This window comes from Syngnathus floridae, chromosome 14, assembly GCF_059516105.1.
Source record: "Syngnathus floridae isolate MCC-2025c chromosome 14, RoL_Sflo_1.0, whole genome shotgun sequence".
Lineage (NCBI taxonomy): Eukaryota > Metazoa > Chordata > Actinopteri > Syngnathiformes > Syngnathidae > Syngnathus > Syngnathus floridae.
Window position 1 is genome coordinate 2,029,154 of NC_142426.1, and position 11,775 is coordinate 2,040,928.

Below are 11,775 nucleotides of genomic sequence, written 5' to 3' on the forward strand. Positions count from 1 at the left end.
GCTGGACCGCCTTCCGAGAACGAAACACATGGTGAGGACGGCCAACGTTTGGAAAAACATGTCTGCGAATGATCCAAGGAGAAGCATTGAAGACACGGCGGCGTCAGTGAAGCAGCCTCAAAATCTCACTCACCATCTCGCATGTACTCTGCAACACGAAGGCTTCTCACATTTATTATGCACTTAGTGAGCTCATTAGACCTTCTAGTGAATTGCTAGCCAAAGCCTTGCGTGCATATTCATTTGCTTGGAAAGTAAACAGGCGCCCGGGAAAGGGAAATGGACTACTAATGATTGAACACAGAAGGGACACAAAGCTTCAGAACCACAGCCAGTGCTTCCAACACCCCCAGGAACTTTTAATGTACAAGATGCTGACCAGAGGTGTAGACTCATAAAAGTATATCAGCCGTTAAAGCCCTCGTGGATAAAATTTTAATGGGTTAAAAGCTCGTCTACAAAAGTAGTCGTGTGCTGAAGTGGTCCCTAGTGGTGAGCAGCAGTTCTGGTTTTTTTTTTTGGGGGGGGGGGGGTGTTAACAAGACTGCCTGCTTAGAGCTGATGGAGGGTTGTGAGAGTATCCACAGATAAAATATGTTGGGCTTTGAGGTACAAGGACCCAGCTTTTTTTACACAAAAAAAAAAAGGGGCCTTCTAAAATTTGTAACGCAATGGCTGTCGCAGATTGGAAGAACAAACAAGACAAAACATTTCAAGCAGCATATTGCAGTAGAATCACCATTTCAGTTTTGCTCATTCCAAGCAGTAAAATATACAATAATGCCCACAGTTCCTCATTCCAAAGTGAAACGCTACGTCAGGCAACTCTCGCAACAAACAATCAATATTGGGACTACAAGATTGTGGGTGGTAATGGAAGGAAGTGCTCCTTAATAGCATCCCTCATCTACGGAGGACGGCCGATACATAGACCAGATTGATCAGATGATGCCGAAAGGATTCGCAGTACGTTTGCGTACTTTGACAAAAAGAAATCCATTTGCTTTCGCAGAGCGCTTCGAAACCCAACCCTAAGCAAAAGTAAGCAGTAAAGTGGCTTGAAAAACAACATTCTGAGGTAGCGTAAAAATTGTATTTGAGAGCTTGGTCACAAACACGACGGCAAAGAAAGAGAACCGGAGAAAGAAATTCCGTTTCCAGTGTGTGAAGGTCATCTTGGATTGACCAGACTGGAGGAGTTGCTCAAAGATATTGTGACAGATGTCTATTCAACAGTAAAAGGACCAAGTTGGACGATTCTCACTGTAAACAGCATAAAAAAAGAACAAAGTCACACCAAAGTACATGACAAACACTATGCAATGTATCCCTCTAATCTGACATTCTGCAAAAAAGAAAAGCACGTTACCACTTTAAACAGACTCGACTAAAGCTGTTGCTAATGCGTCATTTTTGTTCTCACTTAATTTGTAGTCGCTCTCCATCTTCACACCAGAAGTGGGCTGCTGAGACATTTCAGGGTGGGCGTGCAGATTCCTACTAGTTGCTTGCTGGGCTTTGTCCGGAGCAACATTTTCTCCCCAATTTGCATCCAGCCTTATGTCTGTAGCTCTGGTCGTTTCCCTTGTGGCCAATAGTTGACTGCAGGTTCCACATTTTGTGTGCTCACCATCTGCTGACCACCATCTGTGCATGGAGAAAACCCAGGATTGTTTCAAAAGCACAATGCCCGGAACAAGTGCTACTTTGTGCCATTACCCGTTGTCAATAAAAGAGCAGGCACTGTTTTGAGAGGTGACAGCTACCACGTCAGGAACAGCCTTCAACCAGCAAGTGATGTAAACCTACACGGCAGGGCAGGGCAGGGCAGGGCACACAAGTCAGTGTGCGACCTCGCTTGAGGTATTTTGTCAGTGGTGATGCTAACCTGACTGTTGGGCTGATGATGGAACCGGAACGCTTCCAGCTGAAACTGAAGCGTGTGCTCCACAAGCCTGTGCAGGAAGCGAGAGCTGGAGTTTGTGTGGAAGGCGTCCGTGAGACATCTGTAACCGAGGGGGATCATCTGGTCGCATTTTTGAGCCGCGAGATGCTAGACGAATATTCAGCACTCACTCACCCGTTACGCTCGATAAAGTCGTATCTTATGGCGGAATACGGATCCGGGTCAGCCGTGGCAGAGCAATGCTCCACGTAGACGCGCAATGGCTTATGTTTCCGGCCAGCGGCGGATACCTCCATGTGCATGGGTTCACCCAAAAAATACGTATGCGAGCGCCTCTCAAACATCCAGTCGTCTGAAACGTCCCATGATGACTTCAGTGGCATGAATAGAATGGCAAAAAAAAGGAATTGCGCCCCCACCAGTCACGAGGCGCAGTTTGAAGTCAATGCGACTTTCGGCCGCGACCACCCAGACCGAAGGAATCCAGGCCGGGTGCAGGGAAATGCCACCCACAGAATACCTCCTGAAAAAAGCTCTATTTGACGCGATTTCAAGTATAGCAACCTGTTTGCTAAAGATGAGAACCAATTAGCAGGGATTTATTGATAGGAAATAAGATCATGCCTTTTAAAACGGCCCTGTCATACAGTATGTGCAATTTGGACCATCCTACGTAAATGCATATTTGAAGTCAGAAATTACTTGTCAAAATGGCACTCGACCGGAATGGTCACCGCATCCAGTCGACGCAAGCCGTCAGATGATGGCTCAGGTGTGTAGACCAACACGTTCGAATAGATAATCTTGTCTCGTGTTGACTAGAGAGACGGAAAAGCAGTTAAAGTCTTAGTAACCTCGGGTTCTTTTTTTAAATACAGCACAGTAGAAAGCGTACACAAGCAAACGCAAGTGGGGCAGCAAAGTGAAGTAGTTAGAAAAACGTGAAGGTTTTGAAAAAGTTTGTTTTTTTTTTTTTTAAAACGTGCTTACCGAAAGCAGAGTTCCACAATCAATCAGGTCGGCCCATATGGTCAATGTCGCGCCGCCGTCAGCCGTCGCTCGCGCGCGGCATGAGCCGCTTCCACGCGCCGGCTCAGAACCGAGGCGCAGATGTTCGGGCTCCACCAAAAGGCCCGTGTGGAACAAGTCGCGCTGAAGTACGAGCTCCATCGAGTCCGAATGACATTTGACAAGTAGCCTTTTAGGACGATCTTGCAGCTGCTGAGGTTGGACGGAAACGCTCGGCCCTTGGTCGTATGCTACCAAGTGGTAGCGGCGGCTTTCGCTCAGGGCCAAAAGGGCCAAGAGCACGAAAACGATGCAACAAGGAGCGAGCTTCATTTCGACCTTCAACTTTAGAAAAGTGGAGCTAAGCCTCACCACCGCTCAACACCGGCGGCCGTGCAAATAGGTGATGATGGACTTCAGCTATGTTGAGCGCCTTCTCCTCGTTTGACATTTATTGAGCCTAACCCGTTTGAATTAACCACAATTGGCGTCAGGTGTGCGATCGCATGAGGTCATTTCCGGTTCGGATCACTTACCTTATCAATAGAATGCGACGCATTCAAACATGATATAATAATATCGGTTGGTAAATAAATGAAAATACTTTTTCACACATTATCCAGGATAAGCAGACTGTTTTCATTTGAAATGACCCCCCCCAAAAAAAAATTTTTTGACGTCGCCTTACGTGCAATTAAGCAAAGAATCACTAGGTAGTGCTACTAAATCCAGTTGCGTGATAACAATCAGCCGCTCTACACACTTCAAATGTTTATTATCCCATATCTTTACAGTCATCATACGAGACTTGTATACGCGTAGCATACAATAGAAAAACAAAGTTGACTTTATGCTCAAAGGACACACTGATAATAAGCAACAAGTTGTTTTTTTTCTTTCATAGACAACTTTTCCATCCATAAACCTTTCTATCACATAAAATAGAGATATATATGTATAGTCTGGGATTTAGTTGCTGTTTTTTTCCTCAATAAATTTACCCTGAGGAAAAAAAATCAATTGAGGCAGTTCATGATGCTTTTGCTACTCCTAAAAACCTACCTTTCATACGTATCATTGGTGTGTTGTATGCAATGCAAATGTGCAAAAATGAAGGTCAAAAAGTACAATGAAAGTGTGCACTATAGCAGCGATTGCTGTACATCCAGTTGTTTGTCTCAGTGGTGCTGCAGCATTCAAGCCATACTTTCAAATGAGCACTGGAGACAGACTGACTACATTTCTATTGCAACAGTGAATTCTAGTTTCAACTACGATGGACAAATCAAGAAGAAAGTGTGCAAGTGCTTTCTCTAGCCATCTAAAAATGGACATACGTTGGCAAAGGTGACGGAATTATGTCAAGAACCCTTCGAAATCTGCCATGAGCAATTGAGCAGAGGAGAAAGCAAAAACCATCTGGTTCCAGTGGTGCGATACGTTATCAACACTATCGGGCGTCTTTTTTTCTCCACAGACAGCACAAATGGAGTTTCCGTAGCAACACAAGTGACAATCCAATGAATGGCGTGCAGGTGGACACGTGGGAATTCATTTAGCGTTTGCTTTCTCAGCCTGATGTCGCTGATGGCTGTGAGCGTGTCTGCATCGAGACAAAGACAAGCAAGTACACCAAATGTGGGCTGCTTAGAATCACCCGTCGACCCACAAGCTTTTTATACGTGACATCAAATGAGAAGACCAGAGTGTGTTCACCTGGTGAGGTCTTCGATGTCCACCAGCATGGCATCCTGCTCAACATGCTGCTCATCCCTCAGTAGCAGCAGCTGCACCAGCTCCTCGTTGAGACCTGCAATGAACACTCGCAACTGTCAAGCGGACGTTCCATCCACGACAATGTCAACAATGTTCTGTGCCCACAACAATTGTAAGTCGGACCTACTTACTCTGGATTTGTGAGTGCAAGTCGTTTGTGATCACTTGAAGCTGGCCAAGACTCATATCCCTCATGTCGCCTCGCCTCAGATTCCTCTTCATCAAACATTCGCTGATGTGAGGCAGATGCGGAAGCTGTGTGTATCCACAAAAGCAAACTCATTTCAAGTTGACGTCAAAACAAAACCTCTCCAGAGCCAACTGTGATTCATGCTGACTAACCAGATCTGCCACAGGCGAGCGTCTGTGCTGCTGCTGGATCTGCCTCTCCACCTCCACCTGCATCCGGGCCATAGGTCTGGCCAGAGCCAGGGCCACCCGTGCCTCCTCCTGGAGCCTCCGCTGCACCCGCCAGAAGCCGCCGCAGTCGTCCAGCGGGTCCGAATCCTCCTCCGCCGTGTCTCGATCCGATAACGACGAGCTCTGCTTGCTCTGGAGCAGGAGGATTTGGATTCATTTGACGATGAACATACGAGACGGTGGTTGTTTTCATTATGATGACATTTCGGGTCTATTGACCACTTAGAGGTGATTTGACTTCATGTGTATCGTGGGAATGAAAATGCTGCACATTTTCAGGAGTGAAAAAAGTCCTATTCATTTTTTGGAGAAATAGCATTAGGTTTGTAGTCATAAAAAGAAGAAGAACTATCCGGTCAAAGGCAGCCTATGCATACCACAGGTGACAAGGGCGTGTCCAGACTGGTTTCTGTCCTGCTGTCCTCGGCATCACTGTCTTTGTCGCTGCTGCTGCTGTCGTTGACAAAACACACCTGCAGGTTGACACTGTTGTGGAACCTGACAGAAGATAAAACACCACCAAAAAAACTTTGTGATGCTCCCACGAGCATACAATGTACATGACAATATGCCAACTATGACAAGGTAGTCATTTCTTTGCCTAATGTTTACATCCAACTCCACTCATACCGTGGAAATAATCAAAGGTAAGTGCAAATATTTATTCCGGAACTATCAATAGCTAACCAGCAGGCACTGCATGCAGATATTCATCAGTGGATTTATTCTGCTGCTGAGTAGAAAAAACAGAAAGAGCGACAAACGTAATGAAATATCCATGATGTTAGAGGGAGGGAGGGAGGGAGGGAGGGAGGGAGGGAGGGAGGGAGGGAGGGAGGGAGGGAGGGAGGGAGCGAACCTCAGCTGACGTCCAAAATATATGCCGAGTTCAAACAACGTCAGCTGTCAGTCAGAATGCAAAAATAGTTCACACGCCCGCCGCATTGAGAGACCCACCGAGAAGACAGGTCGCTCTTGCTGCAGCTGGTGAAAATGACTGGCTCGTCGTCATAGAAACTGCCCAGGGCCAGTTTCTGCCTGATAGACTCTCTCTCATTTCGCTGGGCCTGCCAGAAAAACAAAGGGAAAAAAAATGATGCTGTATATGAGATGATCAACAAGGACATTCCGGATAGACCAATATTCTAAATGTAGTATCCGTTGTGTTTTGGATCGAACCAATTAGGCTGGGTGAAGAAATCGAGCCACTTTCAAGCAACGGCCACATACACAATGTGTGCAAAGCACGGTTGTCATGGTAACGGAATCGCCTTTGGCCCCATAGCGTGTGGCGTGGGATGAGGGCTTGCTTCCTTGAATTCACAGATTGCAATGATAGCTGGACTCGGATTGGATAGAAAGGTGAGGTGACACGTCTGCCCTGGCCGCCGTGCATGACGGGATCCACAGGCATGCAGCAACCCTGCTTGCTGTGGGAATGATGAGGCACATTCGGACTTGGATGACTGGAACCTTCTACAACTAACCACACATGCTGTGATATTGTTCCGGATGGTAGAACAACTTAGTGATATTTTTCAGCCACATTGAGGGGTGGTTCTTTCATTTCACCTCAACTATTAATCACGTGTGTCTTTTTTACTGCATTTTAGCATCATCGTTTAATGCTCCACTGCTCAATGCTCCAGCAGGACTCCCGTGTTTTGTTTTTTTCCCCCCTGGTCTGCCACTGCCTTTTTTGCATAATGCATAAAGCATTTCCCCAAGCTACCCCACATATGAAACGGCACGTGTGATAAATGATAATACATCTCTATGGTACTGCAGCACATTTGACTTTAACACAGATGGCATACCTTGAGTTTTTGCACAGATACAAACATCTCATCAAACAAATACGATAGGAGAAATACGCAGATGATAAAAAGAGCACACCGGCCCAAGCCTCTGTGTCGCTGAATCATTCACAGCATCTCACCAGCGATGGCTGCCAATCACGTAACATCTGCCAATGTTTCTCACCGCTTCGACGTCACGTACACACACAAGGGGACACACACACATGCACACACCTGGTAAACGCGTTTCTCCTGATGCACCATCCTTCATCGCATCGTACTGAACACGTAAGTCCGCCCTTCTTCTACACTGCAGTGGAGTCGGACCCAGGAGACCCTCTCATATACTGCAGGAGATGTGGGAGGGGGAAGCGCGAGAGGAAGGATGGAAGGGGGGGAGCAAGAGATGTGGGAGGGGGGAGCGCGAGTGGAAGGATGGAAGGAGGGGGGAGCAAGAGATGTGGGAGGGGGAAGCACGAGAGGAAGGATGGAAGGGGGGGAGCAAGAGATGTGGGAGGGGGAAGCGCGGGAAGACAAACGCACCAGAGGAAGGATGGAAGGGGGAGCTGGCCATTTGTGCCTCCATCTTCCTCATCTTTGCTGTCGTTTCCGAGTCCTCGGAATGCCTTCAAAGCTATGCCATGGAAGGACGAGTCACGGCTGAGCAGTCTGATGAATGAGACGTGCGACCTGGGTCACTCCATAACTCATCAATAAATTGCTCCCATGGACACTTGGAGTAAATGACAGCGCATTTCATGATGACTGGGCTGACTGTACTAGGCCGTACATTTGGAAAGATTGCTTTTGCCTCCAAATGTACAATGGACGGACAGTGTACATCTGCCTCACTGTTCTGAGGTTCCGGGTTCAAATCCCAGCTAGCGATATGTGGAGCTTGAATGGATTTGGTTTGGCTTCCTCCGTAATCCAAAAACAATAAATAAGTCAACAGAATTAAATAGAAATAAATGAAAAACAAACAAATAAAAAATGAATAAAAAAATAAAAGAAAACATAAAATAAATAAAAACAAATAAATAAAAAATGAATCAAAAAATACACAATAAGAAAAATACATATATAAAAATAGATACATAGAAATAAATAGATTGACGTCTTAACTGAAGACTCTAAATCACAATTAGCCATTGTTGTGCATGTGAGTGTGATCTATCTGTGCCAGTCCAGGGTGCACTCCGCCTCTCACCAGCTCACAGTGCTGCGTCATAGCAAGGCATGCTGGGTAAACAAGCTTTTGTTTTGAGTCATCTATCGCGCTTCGTTGCATCAGATAGCTATAAATATCTCAAAGGAGCAAAGGCCGAGCCACCATTTGCTGGCAGACTAAAACACAGCAGAGGCTTTTCCATGGACGTTTGGTCAGCCTGTTAATGCACTTCCCTGCGGATGATCACAAAAGGCTATCGACAAGCAACATCTATTTTTTGAAATGACATTTTCATTTCTTTGAACCTCTCCTAAATGTAGCTCTCATTGTTGCTGTTTTTGTGTGTGCGTGTGTGTGTGTCCCACCCATTGCCTGCTTGCAGGTTTGTTGACCTCACGCATGTTTTGCTAATAAGAGGGATAAATCAGTGCTCGGATCCGAGACTTTATACATGCAATCGTAACGAGAAAAAAAACTGACCGAGATGCTGGACAGTCTGCTTTGTCCACCGTCGTAACACTCCCGAAGCTCCTCAGCCCAGCTGTGACTGTTCACCACGAAACCGCTTTGGGCCTCCTCGCTGTCCCCCTTCCCAAAGTCCATCCACCACTGGCCTGCTCCGACCCTTCCCATGAACACTTCAGCCACGTCCACATCGTAGTCCTCCTCCATGGACAGAATGTGTCGAGAATCAGATGTCCTGAACAATGGCAACGTCCTTCGTCATGTCCCCTGGAATTAGAGAGGAAAGAAAATGGATGAGAATCAATAGCAATTGTTCTGTTGCTAATTCCCGTCAAATCTGCATCCGGACCACAAATCTCAAAAAGAACTCGCCTTCATCGCCGACTGCTTTCTAATGTGGTTGCAGCAGAGTGAATGAAAGAAGAGCTTCCTTCCCCTGCCACGCTTGAATGGCTCTTAGAATAGAACCATTTGAGGTTGCAATTTGCATTAGAGCTTCGCTGCCTGGCCAAGAGGAGCGAGACAAGAGAGCATCCCTGCACTGAACCGGGAGGTCGCCGGCCGAGCTCCACTGATGTGGGGAGATGTGCATCGTGCCCAGAGGAGATGGCGCCATGCGGAAATATATCCAAACGGACAGAATGGGGTGGAGGGTGCATGCGCATTGAAATGCAGAAGGGGGAAATAAAAAAAAAAAAAAGAACTCCTTTTTTTACACAGTATTTATTTGGAATCTCAAATCTTTTTTTTCATGCTGAAGGTACAATGACAGACTGCACAGTAGACCGACAGAACACTGAATTTGCAGTAGCCAGTGCTTCTTTTCTATTGGAATGTTGAACAAATCAGAGTTCCTCTGAGAAAAGAGAAAAAAAAAAAGCCTGTCACAGTGTAGAACTACACAACACATTTAGTTGAAGTCAATAGCTGGAATAACATGACACTTTAGACCAGCTTTTAGTTAAAATATTTTTTATTGAATGCCTGCCTGCCACTCCATCAGGGATGCAAATTCCTGAAAGAGAGAGAAGATTGGACAAAACTGCACACAAGAATCCAGAAATAAAAATCCAGTCCCGCTTACCATCTGCTAGTGTTAAATATCCTCCCAGTCTAAGGGAATGCCTTCATCATCTTCTTGGGAAAACCAGGGCTCCTCTTGCCAATACTGGTGGCCCAGGAACGGTCGGGATCGGGAGCCAGCAGGAAATGCACTTTCAGGAGTGGCTGCAAACTCGTCACCGTCTTTGTACGAGATTTCTTGTGCAAAGGGGTTGCTTACATACGGCGTGAAGTTTATATTCGGCGATTGGGTTCTGCGTCGACACGGCCTTTTAGTCGTGGTGGTAGCGGTGGCTGGAGTCGTGAAGAGTTCAAAAGGTTTTGCAGTCGTGGTTTTACTTCCGAGGGAGGGAATAGTAGGGATTGCCGTTACTTTCTCTGGACCCTTGCTAGTCATGCGTGCTTGAGACTGAGGACGGGGATATAGTATATAATGAGGGAAAGGACAAAGCACTCCAGGTGGGTGGCAATAAGGGGCCGCAGGGTTTTGTTGCTGTTGCTGCTGCAGCGTATAAAGCGGATAATAGTACATGGGAAGATGAGGATACGAGTGAGAAACTAAATGGAGGGTTGGGTACATGGGATTGTAGCCAGCATATATTTGGGGCTTGTGCAGGGTATGCAAAAAGTACAGGTACTTTAAGTAGTTGTGGTAGTGCTGGTATTGCTTGTAAGGGTCATTGGCAGAGGGCTCGGCCGCACCGCGTTTGGACCGCTCCGCATTTGGGCCAATTTGTGGGATGGGATGCTGGGGGGTCAATGCGGGAAACATGGGGCAGGCCAGTGTAACTGAAGTCTCCAAGAAGATCAGCGGCAGCATATGATAGCCATTCTGAAAGCAGATTTTTAAAAAAAAAATAGATTATACATGATATCCTTACTGAATTATTTGCAAATTTTGTGGGTGGCTTTCTACCAAAATAATAATAAACATTTTGAATAGTCAACACATACCGCTTGTATCACATTGCAGCCACCATACCAAACAACAAAGCCTAGGCCGAGGGAATTCTGATTAAGCAAATGGCCGCAAGATTCCGGCAGCTGATTTAAAGGAAGGGAACGTCCAGAGCCTGAAACAAGGCAAATTAGACAATGAAAAAGAAAAAAAAAAAAAAAGCCAATGAGAACTAGACAGGGCCATTTGTCATTTACGCTCGCTTCAGTGCATCATAATAAGCAATCATTCAAACTTCTTAAGAAAGCCTTTTTACTTTACAGGCTCTTTAAAATATCCTGCAAAATGACAAGAAGTTAGTTGTATGTTTCTGTGATCAGTTGAGCTACCTAGGTCAAGGTCCAAATTTGCAACTCCACGTCCGGTGACTTTTAAGATCATCTTTGTAGGACTGCATTGCAGGGAGGGATGTGTGCGCCGCCATGTTGCTTCCACTTGGGTAAGCTGGTCAAACTGTGATTCCTGCTCGTGTATTTCTTCACGGGAAAAAGACAAAGTATACTTACATTATTTGAAAAATACTGAAGGCTCAGATCGCCCTCTATTTTAAAGCAAAAGTGGAAGCTCAGTCTCACCTGAACCATCAGATTGTGACAAGGAGTTGAGTTCTTTCCCACTGAAGAGAATCTTCCCCTTCCTTATTCCAAGCTTCTCGCTGGCTAATTGCCACGGAAGAATTTTATCAAGGGTCCTCTGCGGAAAACAGTTGAAACTCGAGAGAGAGGAACACAGAAGAAACGCAACAACTAGAGTACGACAGGAGGCATACGGTATTGGAGTGTCTGCCGCCATACTCGTCGACATCCACCAATTGGATGGAAACACTCAACTATGTATCAGACAACAGAAGTGAAGGGCATCTTTTAAAGGAAAAAAGTTGGGCTGGTGGGCGGCGGCCTGGCCACACCTGTGCTCATTCAGGTGAGCTTGTTAGGTCCTCGTGATCCCATTGGTCGTCGCCTTCTTTTGTTTGAACACGGATGTACATTTTCAGCACTGCTTTTTAAAATTGGCAAGTGTGTGTGTTTGTGCTTTTGTTGTGTATCCTACTTCATAGTCTAGATGAGCAACACAGCAGACCCAGACGTGGCAAAAAATTCAGCATATGAAATGTGCACTTTGATAAATTGTCAGTTGACAAAATGTCATTTTAAGCCAAGAGCTAACAATCAACCATTAGCTCAGCATTTGGATTCAATTTAAAAAAAAA

General features: G+C 45.9%; 3 protein-coding genes across 5 annotated transcripts; all 3 read right to left on the reverse strand.

Moving 5' to 3' along the window:
• Positions 1-1,071: 1,071 nt before the first annotated feature.
• Positions 1,072-3,356, reverse strand: LOC148386940 (zona pellucida sperm-binding protein 3-like). The gene is made up of 8 exons (XM_088395535.1): positions 2,897-3,356; positions 2,609-2,724; positions 2,326-2,429; positions 2,081-2,258; positions 1,889-2,006; positions 1,720-1,805; positions 1,424-1,647; positions 1,072-1,263 (listed from the first exon to the last, which is right to left on the reverse strand). Exons 1-8 carry the CDS (start codon positions 3,245-3,247, stop codon positions 1,226-1,228), a joined length of 1,215 nt encoding a protein of 404 aa, XP_088251661.1. The 5' UTR covers positions 3,248-3,356; the 3' UTR covers positions 1,072-1,225.
• Positions 3,357-3,672: 316 nt separating this feature from the next.
• LOC148386941 (schwannomin-interacting protein 1) lies at positions 3,673-9,147 on the reverse strand. Of its 2 annotated transcripts, XM_088395541.1 has the most exons (8): positions 8,918-9,147; positions 8,561-8,812; positions 6,068-6,177; positions 5,488-5,608; positions 5,033-5,242; positions 4,822-4,945; positions 4,631-4,724; positions 3,673-4,517 (listed from the first exon to the last, which is right to left on the reverse strand). In XM_088395541.1, the coding sequence occupies exons 2-8, from the start codon at positions 8,750-8,752 to the stop codon at positions 4,466-4,468; spliced, it is 903 nt and encodes a 300-aa protein (XP_088251667.1). In that variant the 5' UTR covers positions 8,753-8,812; positions 8,918-9,147; the 3' UTR covers positions 3,673-4,465. The 2 variants fall into 2 exon arrangements, with proteins under 2 accessions (XP_088251667.1, XP_088251668.1); XM_088395542.1 differs by lacking the exons at positions 8,561-8,812; positions 8,918-9,147 and adding an exon at positions 7,144-7,288.
• A 353-nt stretch (positions 9,148-9,500) lies between these two features.
• On the reverse strand, positions 9,501-11,438 carry LOC148386942 (uncharacterized). 2 transcript variants are annotated; one of them, XM_088395534.1, is made up of 6 exons: positions 11,141-11,438; positions 10,895-11,041; positions 10,562-10,680; positions 9,828-10,439; positions 9,630-9,713; positions 9,501-9,560 (listed from the first exon to the last, which is right to left on the reverse strand). In XM_088395534.1, exons 1-5 carry the CDS (start codon positions 11,367-11,369, stop codon positions 9,642-9,644), a joined length of 1,179 nt encoding a protein of 392 aa, XP_088251660.1. In that variant the 5' UTR covers positions 11,370-11,438; the 3' UTR covers positions 9,501-9,560; positions 9,630-9,641. The 2 variants fall into 2 exon arrangements, with proteins under 2 accessions (XP_088251660.1, XP_088251659.1); XM_088395533.1 differs by having other exon boundaries at positions 9,630-10,439; positions 11,141-11,437.
• Between the last annotated feature and the right edge of the window lie 337 nt (positions 11,439-11,775).